This window comes from Dreissena polymorpha, chromosome 10 (assembly GCF_020536995.1).
Source record: "Dreissena polymorpha isolate Duluth1 chromosome 10, UMN_Dpol_1.0, whole genome shotgun sequence".
NCBI lineage: Eukaryota > Metazoa > Mollusca > Bivalvia > Myida > Dreissenidae > Dreissena > Dreissena polymorpha.
In genome coordinates this window covers 79360325-79378794 of record NC_068364.1, presented here as the reverse complement: position 1 = coordinate 79378794, position 18470 = coordinate 79360325, and the positions used below count along the sequence as shown (strand labels likewise).

The 18470-nt window shown below is 31.5% G+C and overlaps 1 protein-coding gene across 1 annotated transcript; it reads right to left on the bottom strand.

The window, feature by feature from the left end:
- Positions 1-951: 951 nt before the first annotated feature.
- LOC127849267 (thyrotropin-releasing hormone receptor-like) lies at positions 952-17978 on the bottom strand. Its single transcript, XM_052381985.1, has 2 exons — positions 17001-17978; positions 952-996 (listed from the first exon to the last, which is right to left on the bottom strand). The coding sequence occupies exons 1-2, from the start codon at positions 17976-17978 to the stop codon at positions 952-954; spliced, it is 1023 nt and encodes a 340-aa protein (XP_052237945.1).
- Between the last annotated feature and the right edge of the window lie 492 nt (positions 17979-18470).

Genomic DNA, 18470 nt, shown 5'->3' with positions numbered 1-18470 from the left:
AGGAAATTCGACAACTGACGTCATTCAGAACGTCATTACTTCTAAGATTCCTCCAAGTTCCACCATTCCACCAAGATCCATCATCAATTCAAACTGTCTGACACAAACTCTCACGATCAGATGTGTTGGGCACACAACACCAAATATAAGAAGCAGCGAACAAAATCCGTTTTGTACATCCATGAGCTTTCACATATATGGTGTTCTCAAACGGTGAGTGCAGACACGTGATGTGTATACCCTTCAATAGTTTGCAAAACGTTATCCTGCTCAAATGAGCAAAGCATCACCTGTCGTACATGTTGCCTTTTAAACTGACAGAAACGTAGCAGGATTGTCTTCTACATCTTTTGAAAATATAACATCAGGTACAAACGAAATATCGCTAATAAGAGAATAAACATTGCCCAACAGTATAAGATATACAGGTCTTGTGTCTATATATAAGAGACACACGTTATTTAATAGACGGGTCCTTATGTTAAAGCAGTACGTGCGTCCTTTTTCAGAAGGTGCATATATGGTTGTACATAATCTGAAAGTTATGTTTTTTGCGTTGTTGTTTTATATATTACTTTATCAAGCAGGAGAACATGCGTATATGGGAGCTTACCAGGTTTTAGTAAGGTAAGTGGGAAATTACTTCCAAGATGGCGTCGTTTTTGTGTCTTCCGTGAAGGAGCTCCGGATATAATTACCCGGTAAGCCACTTTGTTTCTTTTTTGTTTAAATTATTACGACTGTTCGACTGCTCTAACGTTAAAATGTGTGTGCTTATGTCTTGGAATTGTTTTAATATCGTAAACGTCGGGATGCACAAGTAATGGAAGGATAATCCTCCATAAATATGTTGTCTACTGACGTGCATTTCGATAAATTTGATGTACAAATATCATTTTATCTTATAATACACAATATTGACGCCATCTTGGAAGAAGGTTCCAACTAACGTTACTCAAACCCGGTAAGCTCCCGTATACGCAAGCCCCCTTCTCCCTGTTAAAGGTAGGCATAAAACAACATGCTTGATGTATAAATTCGTTTTAAGACTGTACACTGCATAGTTTTTTTAAAGATCTTGTTGGCATCAATTGTACACGGCTGTCTTAAATGTAACACATTTATATTGTTAAGGTACTAAAATCGCTTAAAAACAAACATAAATTATTAATTCCAGTTAGCATTGTATTTGCAATGTTATGTCCATAGCCTTGTCGACCTATTGAAAACGTGTTTTTCTTAGTAGATTTCTCAACTGACAAACAATAGTTATTCCACAAGTTTACCAATTGCCGTGCATATACGTTTACCACCGACAATTCATGAATCTTCATCCTGTAAAAAAAACGTAGTATCACCGTTTGAATCATTTGCAGGTCAAATAAAATAGACAAAGTCATTGAATAGACCTGCCGATAAAGAATAAATATACTTAAAATATATCCTGCAAACTAGACATGTAAGTTATTATGAAAGTAATTTAAAATACTATCAGTAAGTATGTTATTTGTGTATTTTATTATAATTTTAATGGTTGAATCTAAAATTACATAAACATTCAGTATACTGTTCAAACGCCGGCAAATCATATTTTAGAACTACTATATTAAAACATATCCGTTCAACTAAACCGACGAGCATTCGTTTACAATCAATTAAAATTTAAAAGTGCGCATTCAGCTTATCCAAAAGATTATTGAATAGTGATACTATTTGTGAAATATGATATAAAAAAATAAAGGATCACCTGTTTTTCGTCAATCAATAAATCCACTGATTATGCAAGTGGTTAATGTTTTTCACTTCCGATCTTCATAATAATATCAATTGGTTTAATTATGTCTTACCGGCGATTAAGTATTATGTTACATTTATATAAAAACATACCACAACTTTGTATTGTACTATATTCTGTCATTGTGTTATGTATTAAAGGCTGGTTGCATCGATGAACAAAATAAACTGTTCTATTATTGTGCATACACATATCCAATAACCAAATTGATTCATTGTGTCATTAAGTTATGAATATTTAGGATTACTTTTGAAAAGATTCATGTTAACAAATGAAACACATTTTAAAGAACATCAAACACAAAATACGCTGCGTTTGAAATGTTTTTGTAACCGTCTTTCCTCTGCACGGTTTCGTTACTCAAAATTAGAATATGTATATATATATATTATACTAAATATATATTGCCTTTACTCGTTTCACGTCTTGCAAGCTGTAGTTAATGCTTTTGCTAATTAATTTTAATCAAACTTAAAGAGATCTTTTCACGCTTTGGTTAATTGACAAAATTGAAAAAAGTTGTTTCAGATTCGTAAGTTTTCGTTTTAGTTATGATATTTGTGAGGAAACAGTAATACTGAACATTAACCATGCTCTAATATAGCCATTATATGCATCTTTTGACGATTTTAAAACCTAAAAATTATAAAGCGTTGCAACGCGAAACGATTGAATAATTTGGAGAGTTCTGTTTTTGTCGTGAAATTTTGTGAAACTACGAAGATTGCTTATATAAGGTATAAAATACGTCATGAATGTGTACTCGGCGGATAAGCTCAGTAGGCTAAAGCGTTTTTACTTCAGGACTATGGCAGGACTCCAGGGGTCACTGGTTCGAAACCTGCTCCGGGCAATGTTCTTTTCCTTGTTTTAATTTTTTTCTTGATTTTTTACTGGAGCTTTTACGATCCAATGTTTACATTTATCAATATAAAGCATTTAATGAATAAGTTAAAAAAATGCCAAAATCTGTGAAAAGGCCCCTTTAATATTGAACTCCAAACTCCAAAAAGTTTATTTTAAAGTGTACAGAGAAAAAATATAATTAAGTTCTTTGTTTCGTTATTTCATTTGTATGGTTTTTATGTGTTTTTTCGTACTCGTTTTATGTCTGGCAAGTTGTTGTTCAAACATTTGCTTGTAGATTTTAAATGAAATGAATATTGAACTCCAAATAATTATGCGTATTTATTAACTTTCTAATTTAGCGTAATGTTACGTGATACAAAACTTATTGACCGAAAAGTGTTCGTTATTACGGAAAAAACGGTTTGAAGTTCCGATTCAAACGATTTAGCATTCATAGACATAATGTTTTTAAATACTGTTATATACAGATTAAATATTCTGCTCATATTAAATAACATTTAAAGAAACGTAAACAGGTGAACAAAATAATAAAAGAGCTAATTCGTGACTGAAATGAAAGCATGTGTAATTCTTTAATTGTTTTAATGCTTGCACATTTATTTAAATTTATGTAAACATTTTCATAACACTTCGCTCCGATCATGATTTTTGTAATAACAACCACATTTATGTATATAAAACTAGTCGCGGGGAATGATAGTTGTTATTTATAATGGAACATACATAAATTCCAGTGTTGACTACATTAGAAATTTGTATTGCTTACATAGTAATACGAAATACCCATGCAACATGTATGTAGCGATTAAAAATGCATTTAAAAATGTTTCTGATCTGCCTTGAACTTAGACGATTTAACTTATGCTCGATAACAAGCCTGAAACATAGTTTTTTCTGTCGGGTCAGTACGTGGCGTCTTTCGATAATGCGCTCGTAATGGATATTGTAGAATGTGCATTTAACCAAAGATATGTCTTTGTATAAACAGCACCAGGCAGATATTTTAAGTCACTTTTATCCCGGATCTGTAAATAAAAATATATATACACGCCATGTATTTTATGGTTGCACTTGTATTTGTTTGAGAGTGAAGCGGGCCTTAAGTCCATTGTAGAACATCATCGTTAACACTGGCGATTAAGTGGGATTATCACCAGCCGTTTTATTTGTTATGTCTAGTTTTATTATGCGAACAGTGTAAAATCATGTAAATTATACTGTTGACCTATACTTGCGTTAAAACGGTAGAAAGAATGTCGTCTGATGTGCAAATGATGTTTACTTCTGAAACGTACTAAATAATCTTAATTTAACTTAGATATTTGACAAGCTAAACACGCTTACAACTTGATGTTTGCATCGATAAATTTTATTACAGTGAATAAGTTGGAATACATAGATGTATAAGGCTTAATAAAATCAAATACATAGACCTGTCGATTAAGGTTCAGAAAAAGAAAGTTGATCACGATACTAGTGTTACTTGCAAATATTGGCCGTGAATAATACATGCTTTCCTTTGTATATAAGTTTTCTGAAAAATGAAAGGTATGCTAGATATTTGATGTAGCCTCCTTCTCGTGATTTTCAATATTCTCAATGCCATTGTTTTCGTTTCAGAATTTGTAAATGTGATTCTTTGTGAATAGTTCGATATCGCTATCTTCAATTACATTTGTAAGGTAAGATAAAACAGCAATACTAACATATGTAGCAATCGAAGATAGGAAATTAAATGTTAGACAAAGCAGACTTTTACAAAACTGCATACAAACGCCTCCTTAAGCAATGTATTGTATTACAACACACCAAACTTTGATACCGTAAGTAATCATATATAATATATGTTTACCAAACCAGACATTGTGCAATTTTAAGAGAGAAGGAGAGAAAAATAATCACGAAACGTATGTTAAGCAAACAGATAGTTAAATACCCCTTTAAAGGGGCCTTTTTTACGTTTTTGTAAGTTGACAAAATTAACAAAAGTTGTTTAAGATTATAAAATTTTCGTTTTAGTTATAATATTTGTAAGGAAATAGTAATACCGAACATCTAGCATGCTCTAAAATATCCATTATATGCACCGTTTGACGATTTGAAAACCTGAAAATTATAAAGCGTTGCAACGCGAAACGATTGAAAAGTTTGGGACGTTCTGTTGTTGTTGTTATATATTATGAAACTACGAGGATTGCTCTTATAAGTAAAAAATACATCACTTCATAGCATGAGTACAGATGGTCGAGTGGTCTAAGCGGGAGACTTTTTACTCCATGACTCCAGGTGTCTGTGGTTCGAGCCCTGTTGGGAGTTCCTTTTTTCTTGTTTTAAATGTATTCTCGTTGTTGTTTTTTTACAGGAGATTTTTACGTCAAATGTTAAAATGTATCAATATAAAGCAGTTGATTGCAAGCTTCAATACATGCCACAATCTGTGAAAAGGCCCATTTAACAAACTGAAAAACATAGAAGACAGACACAACGAAAAGCAATAATGTAAAATGCTACTAGCTTACTCGAAATCGCCACTCGATCGATTAAATTGGGTTTTCTATTGATTGAACAGATGGCCACACACTATTAAAGCGTTTGCCCACAAGTCCACGTTGTATGCTTCAATATGGTGAAATAATACAATAATAATAATAATAAAACGATGAGTACAATAAGCATGTTTATTGAAAAGAGAGTCAGTATACCTGTATATAATATTTTTCTTACTCTAATTTAGCGACTACTTCAGAAAAAGTGCGGATAATTATTCATTTTTTATATCGTTTTAAAGATATAATAGGACAAATGATGATGATGGTTGTGATTTAAATCGCTACATACATGTATTATTGCATGAAGAAAACAACTAAGATCTGGGTTTGTTTTTCATCAAATTGAGTTATTTGTCACGAAAATGTAACGCGGTCGACAAAAAATGACTTTGCACTTAATTGTATCGTTATGATCTTTACACAAGTACGCACTTTAACTATTTATAACATTCTTAAAAATATTGGATCAATTGAGTAATGACTGCAAATGTCGCTCCGAGTGTTTAAATGTCAATTATATACACATAAACCAATTAAGATATGAAGCTAGAGGATTTTCTTACAATACAATATTGAAAAATACAAGAACGGCATTGATAGTTGGTTTTATTGGACGACGTATGCCAATTAAATGCATTTTGGGCGCACAAATACAATGCAATTAATTATTTTTTTCTTTAGGCAATTAAACATTTGTTTATTATAAATTATCATTCGTTGTTATATTATTTACATTATTCACCATTGAGCTAGAATTTGATCGTGAACAAAATTCGTTACTAGCTGAAAGCGAAACTATATAGTTCCCCTTTTTGATCGATTGGGAATCCTAAAAATACAAGTATGCTATTATTATTTCTGGTAAATGTGGAAAAATAGAAAGGGCAATAGATCGGATTGATTTTTATAATTGTACGAATGACATGTTAATAACATGTTATTAAAATAAATGGTCAACATTTCTTGACATGAACATTAAATGTCTATGAAAATATGATAAACCATGCCAATGATTCGTTACGCAAATACTATTCGTAAATTAACTGTGCCAATAATACACACATCTAACTTTAAAACAGATGGGAATGCTTGGACTAAATAATTATATACTTTTTTATTCAAATAAAATGTAATTAGAAACCTTTGAAATTGGCTCTGAGTAAAACAACCGAAATACTTATATTGCAGCCCAAGTAGCCGTCAACAGTTGAACTCACAGACAAACTAGAATCATATCTTTTTCACTTACTTTTCTTACTATTGAAACCTTATCGACAGGATACTTTATTGATACATCAACATTAATATTGAACTAATTAATGTAGGTTATCGTTGCAAATGCAAGATAACATTATTATTATATTATTGTTTGTGTATCAAACCAATAGAACAGTAAACTCTATATCGTAAGAATGTTTAAACGTATGACAGCAATAAAGTTATTAAAAAGTTGGATGGTGTGTTCGCAATCCTGGAACTCCCTTATTCGTACGTAGCAGGAAAACAAACTATTGACATATGAAGGAGGAATATATATAATATAATAATTATAGTATAATATTTATAATATATATATATATATATATATATATATATATATATATATATATATATATATATATATATATATATATATATATATATATATATATACTATATGCAAATATTGAAATCAACTGTGATTATAACAAGTTTGATCATTTAAGGCGTGCTAGTATACAAGTAAGCTTATGTTTATAGTTCAATTGCGATTTTGAGTAAGTTGAAATATTCACTTCAAACAAATATTTTGAACTGACATTAGTGTAGAGAACCGACATGCTGGTACCTGTGTCTATGTTAATAAAACGGTAACATTAGTAATTACGAACAAATTAACTAATTAGTTTTAATAAACACAAATGGTACTGGAACAAATAGGTATATTGATGACATAAATAAACATATAATACATTAAATGCATTCATTTTATCATTGATATGTACATGTACACGATTGAACACAGATGTGTTATTGAATTCCTTTGTACCTAAATCAAACCAAAAAAACACAATATAAACATTTTATTCAATCAGTTGCACTCAAATGTCTACAACCATAATGTTATTCGGCTTGTGCTCCTCCTGTTGTTCCTCTTAGATTTGCATGTGATCAAAAGCAAAAGTGTGGATTTAAAATTTCTTCCGAATAGGGTTATTTCCCGCAAAAGGTTAATTTCAATCGCATGGCTTATTATGAGTTTATTTCTCTACCATCGAAATATATCGCATCTATATATTATACACGTAGTTCTCTTTCGAAATTTTCAAATCACACATTCATAGCCGCGTCATGCGAAAAATAGTATTATGGCGCTCCGGCCAGAGTAGCTCAATCCCAGCCTGTGCGTTTGCGTAGTCTGGTCAGAGTCGATGCTGTCCGCTATAAAATCAATCAATGTTTTATGGTCTCATTTGTGTAGACTGACCAGACTGGGTGGTCTATAGCTATGCTGGGCGCATATTGCATTAGACCCATTTTTGCATAGCGCGGGTCTTTTTAAAGCTCGTTGTGAGTTGAAAATGACATATTTTAGCACAATGCATTTCGATATAAAATTTAATAGAAAAAACAAATACAGCAAGCTGTCATATAAGGGGAGCCTATAAGCATATACAATATTCATTCTTGCGTGCTGGCATAATGTAGAGGTCATTCAAGGCGGAAAGCTGGTAAACAGCTACGACAGATAAGGGCACGAGTGGTCTATACCGATGTTAAAGTAAGAGACTTGTTGACACCGTGTGAACTACTAGGGTAACAAATAATGCATCAACAACACAGTAAGGGTAAACAGCGCTGTCGTTATGAGAACATAATGCGTGAGTAAAAACTACTGCTCGCAGCTTTATGTTTTATTTATGTTAATCAATTGTCTTATTGTTTATTTTGCATTGAATATGGTGTCCAAAGAAAGTTGTGTAAAAGGAATTTCAATCATAAAATTATCATCTTAGTGTGATAGGTATTCGATAGTCCAACAGTATTCAGTTAATGTGATGGCGAATTCAAATTATATTTTTTTATTAATTGCTTTTCATGATACCATTTCATCATATTTTAATGCTTTCAGAACGTAAAAAAGAGACACGTTGTTGGTATTTTGTCTCTATAACTTTAATGTGAGAATAAACAGTGCACACACATCTCGACATGAGCGTTAAGACACACTCTTTATACATTTGATTGGATTGTGTTCATTTCAAACTTGCGATATAAAAAGCATTTAACATAATTTTGAAAACTGAGTTGCGTCTAAGATTATTCAATAGCGAACAAGTGTATTGCCTTCAGCGATTTGATTTAATATTGGTTTTCTGTAAGAAACAAATAGTTGATAACAACAATAATTTCTTGCTCGTTATACAACTACATTAACAACTTAAATTAATAAGTAACTTGCATTTATGAAAACGTATGCTACAAGCATTGTTTTTGTTAAATCTTTAAAATTCGATAGTTAATCGATATTTAAAAAAGAAACATCCTTTATACAAGCATATTACGTTACATAACAAGGTTGATCCATGCAGACAAACGTCTAATTACACCATACAGCGTTAGAAGAGCAATTGGTTTTTCAAGTGTGTACTTAAAGCATTATTACAGCACAACTTATCAAATACAGTTCTTTGAAGTCGATTTTGATACCCAATAAAAACATAAATGAACATAATAACCGAGTAATATACGTTTACGAGATCATTCTTTACTGATGGTGGATGTTTAGCTTATTAAATCTTACATGTTCGTTAATATTTGAATCACAATCGTGTTTTTGTTTTGTTTCATGAATACAACTTGTCCATGTCTTCTATGCACGATTCTCTAGACTCGATATATGTTAAAAACACTGTCTGCCTTATTACTAAAGTACTTGAATAACTTAATGACATAATTCATGATGGTACAACATGCGAGCGAACTTACTAATATTACAATGTATTTGTCTCCATAACAGTTTCGGTGACATAAATACTCTTGTTATATTTGATCTGGATACAACTAGCTATGGTCGAATACATATTGGATGTATTGCGCTCGTTTCGTGGTGCATTTATCATTACAATTATCGTAGTGTTTATGCCATTCAATTTAAAGAGTGAACCCTATGTCTTTATTCATCTTTGGGGGTCTCTTTTGTTTGCTTGCAATATGTTATCATTTATATCGATCTCAACGAAGATCTAATTCACACATTTTTGGTGTTGATCGTTCAATCATATAAAAATGTACATTAATATTCATATTTATTCCGACTAACAGCTAATTTTTCTCACTTGAACATTTCAGAGTTGTATCGATAATAACCAACTTCTATATCTCTTGCTAAGTACGTCTAACAAGCACCAATGCGTATGGATCCAAGTGGCAAAGTAAACGTTAAACTCAAACAATCATGGTGAGAAAGGCTGTTCTATTTTGAGTCCAATTTCGGTATTTATATGCATTTCTTCTTTATTATTTACGCATATGTATATAAGTTCGTTTTGTTTAATACAATCGCGTTTGTGAATTATTCGACATTGTTAATTCGGTGAGTGTTAATAATAACGTATTACAATCATTAACCAAGGTATGGTTCAGCTGTTCATAGGCCAATATTTCAATATTTAATGCATCTTTCTTGCTTGCATGATAATGATACCCAAATTAAATACTTCTAAACGTTCACGTATGCATTATGACCATTAGCGAGTACAATTATCGAAAATAATATGTGCAGAATTCATACGATGCAAATTTACGGGACATGAAATGAATGTGTTCACCTTCGTTATGCGCCATAATGATTATTGTACCAGATGTAACTTTTTTCCAATCCTTTAAGATGTGTGTAATGTATCAATCGTGTTGTTCTTTATGTAAATTGATACAGCAAACATATGCGGAATAACATCACATTGAATGATTACAAACAGGTCGAACGGTTTAACGGTCAGACTGTTCCAAGTGCTAACATACTTTTACGTCCGTTCATGAGTTCGTACGAAAGTAAGGCCACAAAAAATCGATCATATTTTTTATTAATTGTGGCCAAATACCACGAAAAGGGATGGTCCAGTTTTTAAAGTAATCGGAGGCGAGCGCAAAACGCATGCAAGAAACTATCAATCTATCTACAAAGCCAGGTAATTAATAGCTGCGATTGTAAAATAATAATGGATTAACGACATTACAAGTCTATGTCGTTTACTGTGTAGCTTAACATAAATGAATAGAACTAACACAATTAAATAAGGTTTACATTACAATTTCATATTATGCTTTAAATCGTGAGATAGAAATAACATTTTTGGGTTTGCTGTTTGATTTGCTGCGCGATTTAACGCAGCAAATTAAGCAGATCGTCAACGATGCCGGACTGAAATGGCGTAGTTATTTGAAGCGAATCGCTTTAACAAAGATTTAAACTACAAATCTCTAAAACGCATTAATATAAGTATTTCTTTAACGATACGACAAAGAGTTTAGATAACACATCTCATTATTATAAGCGTATTGTTTTCAATATTCGATTTATTCTAGCTACACACAATGTTTATATAGTGAAACATACCATAAGCTTTTAAGCATATTTTTTCGTTAATTGTCAATAGCCAGACGCCAGCCACTTAAAAGATAAAATTATGCCTACAAAACTAAGAAATCATATGTAATTATGTATTTATTACATCGAGTCTTTAAGAGATTTCCGTAATAAAGTGATTGAGCTCGTTAAGGGATTAAGTCATGCAATTAATGTGTTAACATCATAGACAGACTAGGACCCTGAACCAACATGTGAACAAATAGTATAAACACATTTTTTTATCTTTGGGGCCAGTACAAATGAGTGCATCCAATATTCCCAGTCTTGAATTGTGTTGCGGCTGTTTGTTTGTTGTCTTTGCTCTGTACTACTAAGGCGAAAACAACATCACTTTGATTATTAACTCGTCATCAGGTTGTTTACGCCATTATATTTCACACACTCACGACTGCACACTGCAGCAATCATAGTTCACAGCATTGAGCATCTAACCGTATTAAAAAGTAATTATATTTGCTAATATTTGAAGATGACAAACGGTTTACAGCTTTAACATTCAATTAATGTTTTATTGAAATGTGAAGGGAATGAAAATAACACATGACTCTTACTTAAACAAAGTTGACAATATAACAATTCCAAAGTAATAAGATTATCAATTTAAAGCCACGCGCGTGTAAAATAAAAGTATAATTACTAATTGGCATAGTTATATCAATATGCTCTGTTATAAGAGTGAGTCGATAACTGTCAGATATGCTCTCCGTGTTTATGGCTTAATGGAAACCCCTCTACATATGCATTTGTTGCGGCTAGGAAGCTGATGCATCTACAACGTTGGTACTTCGTGTATTCTGACTAACATAATCGTCGGCCAATGAAAAAAGCGTCCATACGAATGTGGTTAGAATTATGTATAATTATAAACACACTAGCCGCAATTAGTGCGAGCATTTTTTCATAATCGGTTCAGTAGTATATGATTGATGTATTTATCGAGTCAACCGAAAATAAACATTTTTTTTTTACAAATTATGTAATATTAATTCATACAGGCATGTGTGTTTTGTTATTTTTCGGAACGTCCAAACATAGAAAAAAATGAGGACCGTGTTTTATATGTATACGTATTCACTAAATATATGGAGAGAAGTGTCAATACGTTGAATTAGAAATTGAGATTGTGTATCTCAATATGCAATTAAGTTTGTGTAAATAATAAATTTAAAGCATTCTGAAAATAAAGATGGACATTGAACGAAATTGATTACACATTTCAATTAAAACTACGATATTTTTGTAAATTATATACTTATGTTGACTCTTTTAATAATACGAATATTAAACAGCGTACTAAAGGAATAACGTTTTTTTTTTATTCGCAAATTGAAAAGTGGTTTACACAATTTAGGTTTCTGTGTGCTATTTACGGTTGAAAAGCGTCCACATCATATGAGTGAGAATATACTGTTTTAATTATAAATAATGATTATCAACATTTATGAAAATTGACTTTATACCGGCCTGAAAAAACGCAAGAAACAACTCGTGAACATAATTGTATTTTATTGCATATAGGTAAGGAATCTGCAATAATCATCAAAACAAATATAACAATGCAAAATGAGTCTTGAAACAACGAATAATAAGTGTGCATACAATAACCAAATATCCAATATAATAAAATATCCAATAACCAAATTGATTCATTGTGTCACTAAGTTAAAACTATTTAGGATTACTTTTGAAAAGATTCATTCTAACAAGATGAACACATTTTAAAGAAGATCGAACACAAAATATGCTTCGTTTGAAATGTTTTTGTAACCGTCTTTCCTCTGCACGGTTTCGTTACTCGAAATAAGAATATGTATATATATATTATACTAAATATATATTTTCTATACTCGTTTCACGTCTGGCGAGCTGTAGTTAATGCTTTTGCTGATTAATTTTAATCAAAATTAATATTGAACTCCAAACAAAAAGGTTTATTTTAATGTGTACACAGAAAAAATATAAGTTAAGTTCTTTGTTTCGTTAATTCATTTATATGTGTTTTGTACGTACTTGTTTTATGTCTGGCAAGGTGTCTTCAAACAATTGCTTATAGATTTTAAATGAAATGAATATTGAACTCCAAATAATTATGCGTATTTATTATTTTTCTCATTAAGCGAAATGTTACGTGATACAAAACTAATTGACCGAACAGTGTTCGTAATTACGGAAAAAACGGTTTGAATTTCCGATTCAAACGATTTAACATTTATCGGCAAAATGTTGTTAACTGTGTACTATTGTTATATGCAAATTAAATATTCTGCTCATATTAAATAAAATTTAAAGAAACTTGAACAGATTAACAAAATAATACAAGTGCTAATTCGTGAATGAAATGAGAGCATGTGTAATTCTTTAATTTGTTTAATGCTTGCACATTTTTTTTAATTTATGTTAACATTTTCATAACACTTCGCTTCGATCATGATTTTTGTTATAACAACCAACATTCATTTTGCTTCTGTGTTTATAAAACTATGCGCGGGGACTGGCAGAATGTTATATATCATGAAACATACATCAATTATAGTGTTGAATTCATTTGAAATCATTATTGCTAACATAGTAACATAAAATACCGATGCAACCAATACTTAGTGGGTAACAAAGCAAATAAAGTAAGATTTAACAATGTAAAATATCTGCCTTGAAATTAAACGGGTTTACTTGAGCTTGATACCCAGCCTGAAATAATATTTGTCTGTCGGGTCAGTAATTTGGGTCTTTCATAATGTTTATTGAAGAATGTGCATTTAAACAAAGATATGTCTTTGTATAAACAACACCAGACTTAGATTTGAAGTCATTTTTATCACGGATCTGTAAATAAATAAATAAATAAATATATATATATATATATATATATATATATATATATATATATATATATATATATATATATATACAGACAATGGTTTTATGGTTGTACGTGTACTTGTGTAAGAGTGAAGCGGGCCTTAATACCAGTGTAGAACATCATCGTTAACACTGGCAATTAAATGGAATTATCACCAGTCGTTTTATGTGTTATGTCTAGTTTAATTATCTGAACAGTATTAAATCATGTAAATTATCTTGTTGAACCATAGATGCGTTAAAACGGTATACAGAATGTTGTCTGATGAGTACATGATTTAAAGTTTACTTCTAAGTCGTACTAAATAATCCTAATTGAACTTTGATATTTGATAAGCTTAAAGCGCTTACTACTTGATGTTTGCGCATCGATATATTTTATTACATTACATAAGTTGGAATAAATAGATGGATAAGGTTTAATTAGGACAAATACAGAAAACTGTCGATTTCGGTTCAGGAAAAGAAAGTTGATCGCGATTCTTTCGTTACTTTCAAAGATTGACCGTGAATAATACTTGCTTTCCTTTGTAATTAAGTTTTCTGAAAATGAATTGTATGGTAGATATTTGATCTAGCCTCCTTCTCGTGATTTTCAATATTTTCAGTACCTTTAATTCATTTCAGAACATGTGAATGTGATTCTTTGTGAATAGTTCGACATCGCTATCTTCAATTGCATTTGTAAGGTTAGATAAAACAGCAATACTTACATATGTAACAATCGAAAATAGGAAATTAAATGTTAGACACAGCAGACTTACAAAACTGCACACGGACGCATTCTTAAGCAATGTATTGTATTACAACACATCAAACTGTGATACATGTACCGTAAGTAATCATATATAATATATGTTTACCAAACCAGGCATTGTGCAATTTTAAGGAAGAAGGAAAGAGAAATAATCACAAAACGTTTATTCAGCAAATTGATAGTTAAACACCCCTTTAATACATTGAAAAACATAGAAGACAGAAACAGCGAGAAGCATTACTGTCAAATTCCACTAGCTTACTCGAAATCGGCACTCGATCGATTAAATGGGTTTACTATATTTATTGAACAGATGGCCACAAAGTATACAAACGTTTACCTAGAAGTTCAAGTTGTATGCCTTAATATGGTGAATCAAGCTGATTAAGTTGTTGCGTAAGGTCAAGTTACATCCTCTCGCAAATGAATAAGAATGTTAAAAGCCTTTCAGTGCGTCATACGATAAGTATAATAAGCGTGTTTATTGCGACATAAAGAGTCAGTATACGTGTATAGAATATTTTTTTAACTCTAGTTGAGCGACTACTTCAGAAAAAATGCGGATAAATATTGACTTTTGATAACGTTTTAAACATATTTTAGGGCAAATGATGATTGTTGTGATTTAAATCACTACATACATGTAATATTGCATGGAGAAAATAACTGCGATCTTTGTTTGGTATTTATCAAATTGTGTTATAGTCCACGCAAATGTAACGGGGTCGACAAAATAACGACTTCGCACTTAATTCTATCGTTATTACGTTTAAGCATGTACGTACTTTGAATTCTTTATAACTTTCTTAAACAAATATTGGATCAATTGAGTAATGACTGCAAATGTCACTAATAATGTTTAAATTGGAATTTAATACACATACACCAATTAAAAAACGAAGCTAGACGAGTTTCATACAATACAATATGGAAAAATACAAGAACGGCATTGATAGTTGGTTTATTGGACGACGTATGCCAAGTAAATGTATTCGGGCGCGAAAATACAATCCAAATAATTTCTTTTTTCTTTTGGCATTAACACATTTGCTAATTATAAATTATCACTCGTTGTTATATTATTTACATAATTTACCAATGAGCTAGAATATGATCGTGAACAAAAACCGTTACAAGCTGAAAGCTTGATCGATTGTTTTATCCTAAACAATACAAGTATATACTCTTATTATTTCTGGTTAATATGGAAGCATAACAATAGAATGGATTCACATCGGATTGATTTTTATAATTGTACGAAGGACATGTAAATAACATGTTATTAAAATAAATGGTCAACATTTCTTGACATGAATATTAAATATCTATGAAAATATGATTAACCATGTAAATGATTCGTTAAGCAAATACTATTCGTTAATTAACTTTGCAAATAATACAAACATCTTGCAACCTTAAAATCATATGGGAGTGCTTGAACTAAAGAATAATATAATTTCTTCTTCAGGTATAAAGTGTCATTAGAAAACCTTTGAAATTGGCTCTGTGTCAAACAACCGAAAGACTTATTTTGCAGCCCAAGAGGCCGTCAATAGTTGAACTCACTGAAAAACTAGAATCATATCTATTTGTCTTACTTTTCCAACTACAGAAACATGATCGATAGTATAATGTATTGATACATCAACTTGTATATTGAACGAATTAATGTAGGTTATCGTTGCAAATGCAAGACAACATTATTATTATACTTTTGTTTTGTGTATCAAACCAATAGAACATTTAACTATATAACGTAAGACGGTTACACCGAATGACAGCAATAAAGTAACTGAAAAGTTGCATGGTGTGTTCGTAATCCTGGAACTCCCTCATTTGTACGTAGCAGAAATAAAAGTATTAAGATATGAAGAAGGAATATATATATAATATAATAATTATAAACTAAAATGTATAATATATGTACATATTGAAATAAACAAGTATAATTACAATTTTGACCAGTTCATGCTTGCTCGTATACAAGTAAGCTTATGTTTATAGTTCATATTCAATTTTTGAGTGAGTTGATACATTCGTTTCAAACAAAGATTTTGGTGTAAAATTATTGTAGAGAACAGGCATGCATGTATCTGTGTCTATGTAAACTAAACGGTTACATAAGTAATTACGAACAAATTGACTAATTATTTTTAATAAACACAAATTGTACTGGAACAAATAGGTATATTGATCACACAAATAAACATATAATACATTAAATGCATTCATTTTATCATAGATATGTACACGATTTAACACAATTGTGCTATTGTATTCCCTTGTTCCCAAATCAAATCGAAAAACACACACACAATATATATATTTTGTTCAATCGGTTGAGCTCAAATTTTTCGAACTGTATGTTCTTCGGATTGTGCTCCTTCTTTTGTTTCTCTTAGATTTGCATTTGATCAACAGTAAAAGTGTGGATTTAAAATTTCTTCCGAATAGCGTATATAAGAAAAAGTTACAACTAAAAGTCGTATAATATAGAATGTTTGTTATTTCCTGCAAAAGATAATATTCAATTGAAACAAAGGGTGTATTGCTCGTTAACGATGCAATTAGATTGAAAAGTCGCATAGCATGTGATGGAAGATTGAGTATTAAAAATGTAAATGAGACGGATAATAACGTTCTGGTCACACGTGTTTGCTGCATTGATAAAGTTTTGTTTTGTATTGGTTTATTTCTTGCACAGCTGTTTTTGGAGAGACGGTAATCATGAGAATCAGAACAACGAGACAATAAGCATTCACTTGCTTTAGGTGCTTTAGGACTTGATGATGATTTTTGGTGATGCGACAAAATCAGTCCTTCACCAAACACCCTTTGTTTTGAGGTGTGAAGCATTGTTCGGAGAACTAATGTGTTAACAATAACAATGACAGTAAAAGGAACAACCATTGTTAAAACGGTATCCATCCAAGTTACAACATTCATTAAATCAATATACTCATGCCTGTACACGCACTTCCATTGTTGATTCCACTTTTGGACACCGGATGTCCAAAAACTGAATATATAAAGAAGACATGCACAAATACCCAGACCTAAAATTGTTAACTTTTCTCGTATTACGCTACACATGAACCTCTGCTTAAGAGGAAAGCAAATGGCGATGTAGCGTTCACATGAAAATCCAACGACGCACCACACACTGAGAAAACACGTCACGTATGTCACATATATAAACATTTTGCACGCTATTGATGTTGTAAATATATTGTGCACTTCGTTATCAATCCATGACGCAAGTAACGCGAGGAGAAATGTGTTGTCTACTATGGCAAGGGTGGTTAAAAATACGGAACATGTGGTACGGCGCATTCGTTTCTTTGAGAACACTACGAGTGACAGGGCGTTTCCACAGAATCCAATGAATATTATCACCGGGATTCCCACCTGACGCATGCCCCTGACGGCGTTTATCCATGTTAACGCGTTAGCGACCTCCGATGTTGCGTTGCTGTGTTGCATTGTCGTGTTAACTGTTTCGTTTAGGCTGGACATTTCCTAGTATGTTCCAGTCAAAGGACGCACAGACGAAAGGTTGAATAATGTTATGTTAGATAATAGTTCTTCTAGAAACCGTTCTTACAAAACGCGTTTGATTGTCAAATGTTTTCATTCGTGTTTGCATTTGACGAAATTAAGTATTCTTGTGAGTTTTATTCGTATAACTATTCTGGAGTGTGTCTGTATGTTTACGTATTCCGGAAGATATGTTTTATCCAAATGTAACTTAACTCGTTCGTAATAACACGTACTTTTAATGAACCATGAATATGTATTTTATTCAATTACTCATAATATGTTATGTATTTGCATGTAAAAATATCCATATGTTCCGATCTTCATATGTATCGGCTTGTAACAAATATCCAAAAATGTTTTCGGTAGCTTTATCCATATGCGTTAACTGAGTAACAACGCACGATAGCTGATATTGGAGAATTTCAGTTCAGTTAAGAAAGAAGCGATGAACAGCCTTACGCTACCAAT

Bases quoted from the DNA above. Each gene is read 5' to 3' on its own strand.
- LOC127849267 (XM_052381985.1), bottom strand. From the start codon at position 17,978: ATGTCCAGCCTAAACGAAACAGTTAACACGACAATGCAACACAGCAAC. The intron at 997-17,000 runs GTTTCAATTGAA...TACCTTTAACAG, and splicing joins TAACGAGCAATACACCCTTT to GGAGAAGGGGGCTTGCGTAT.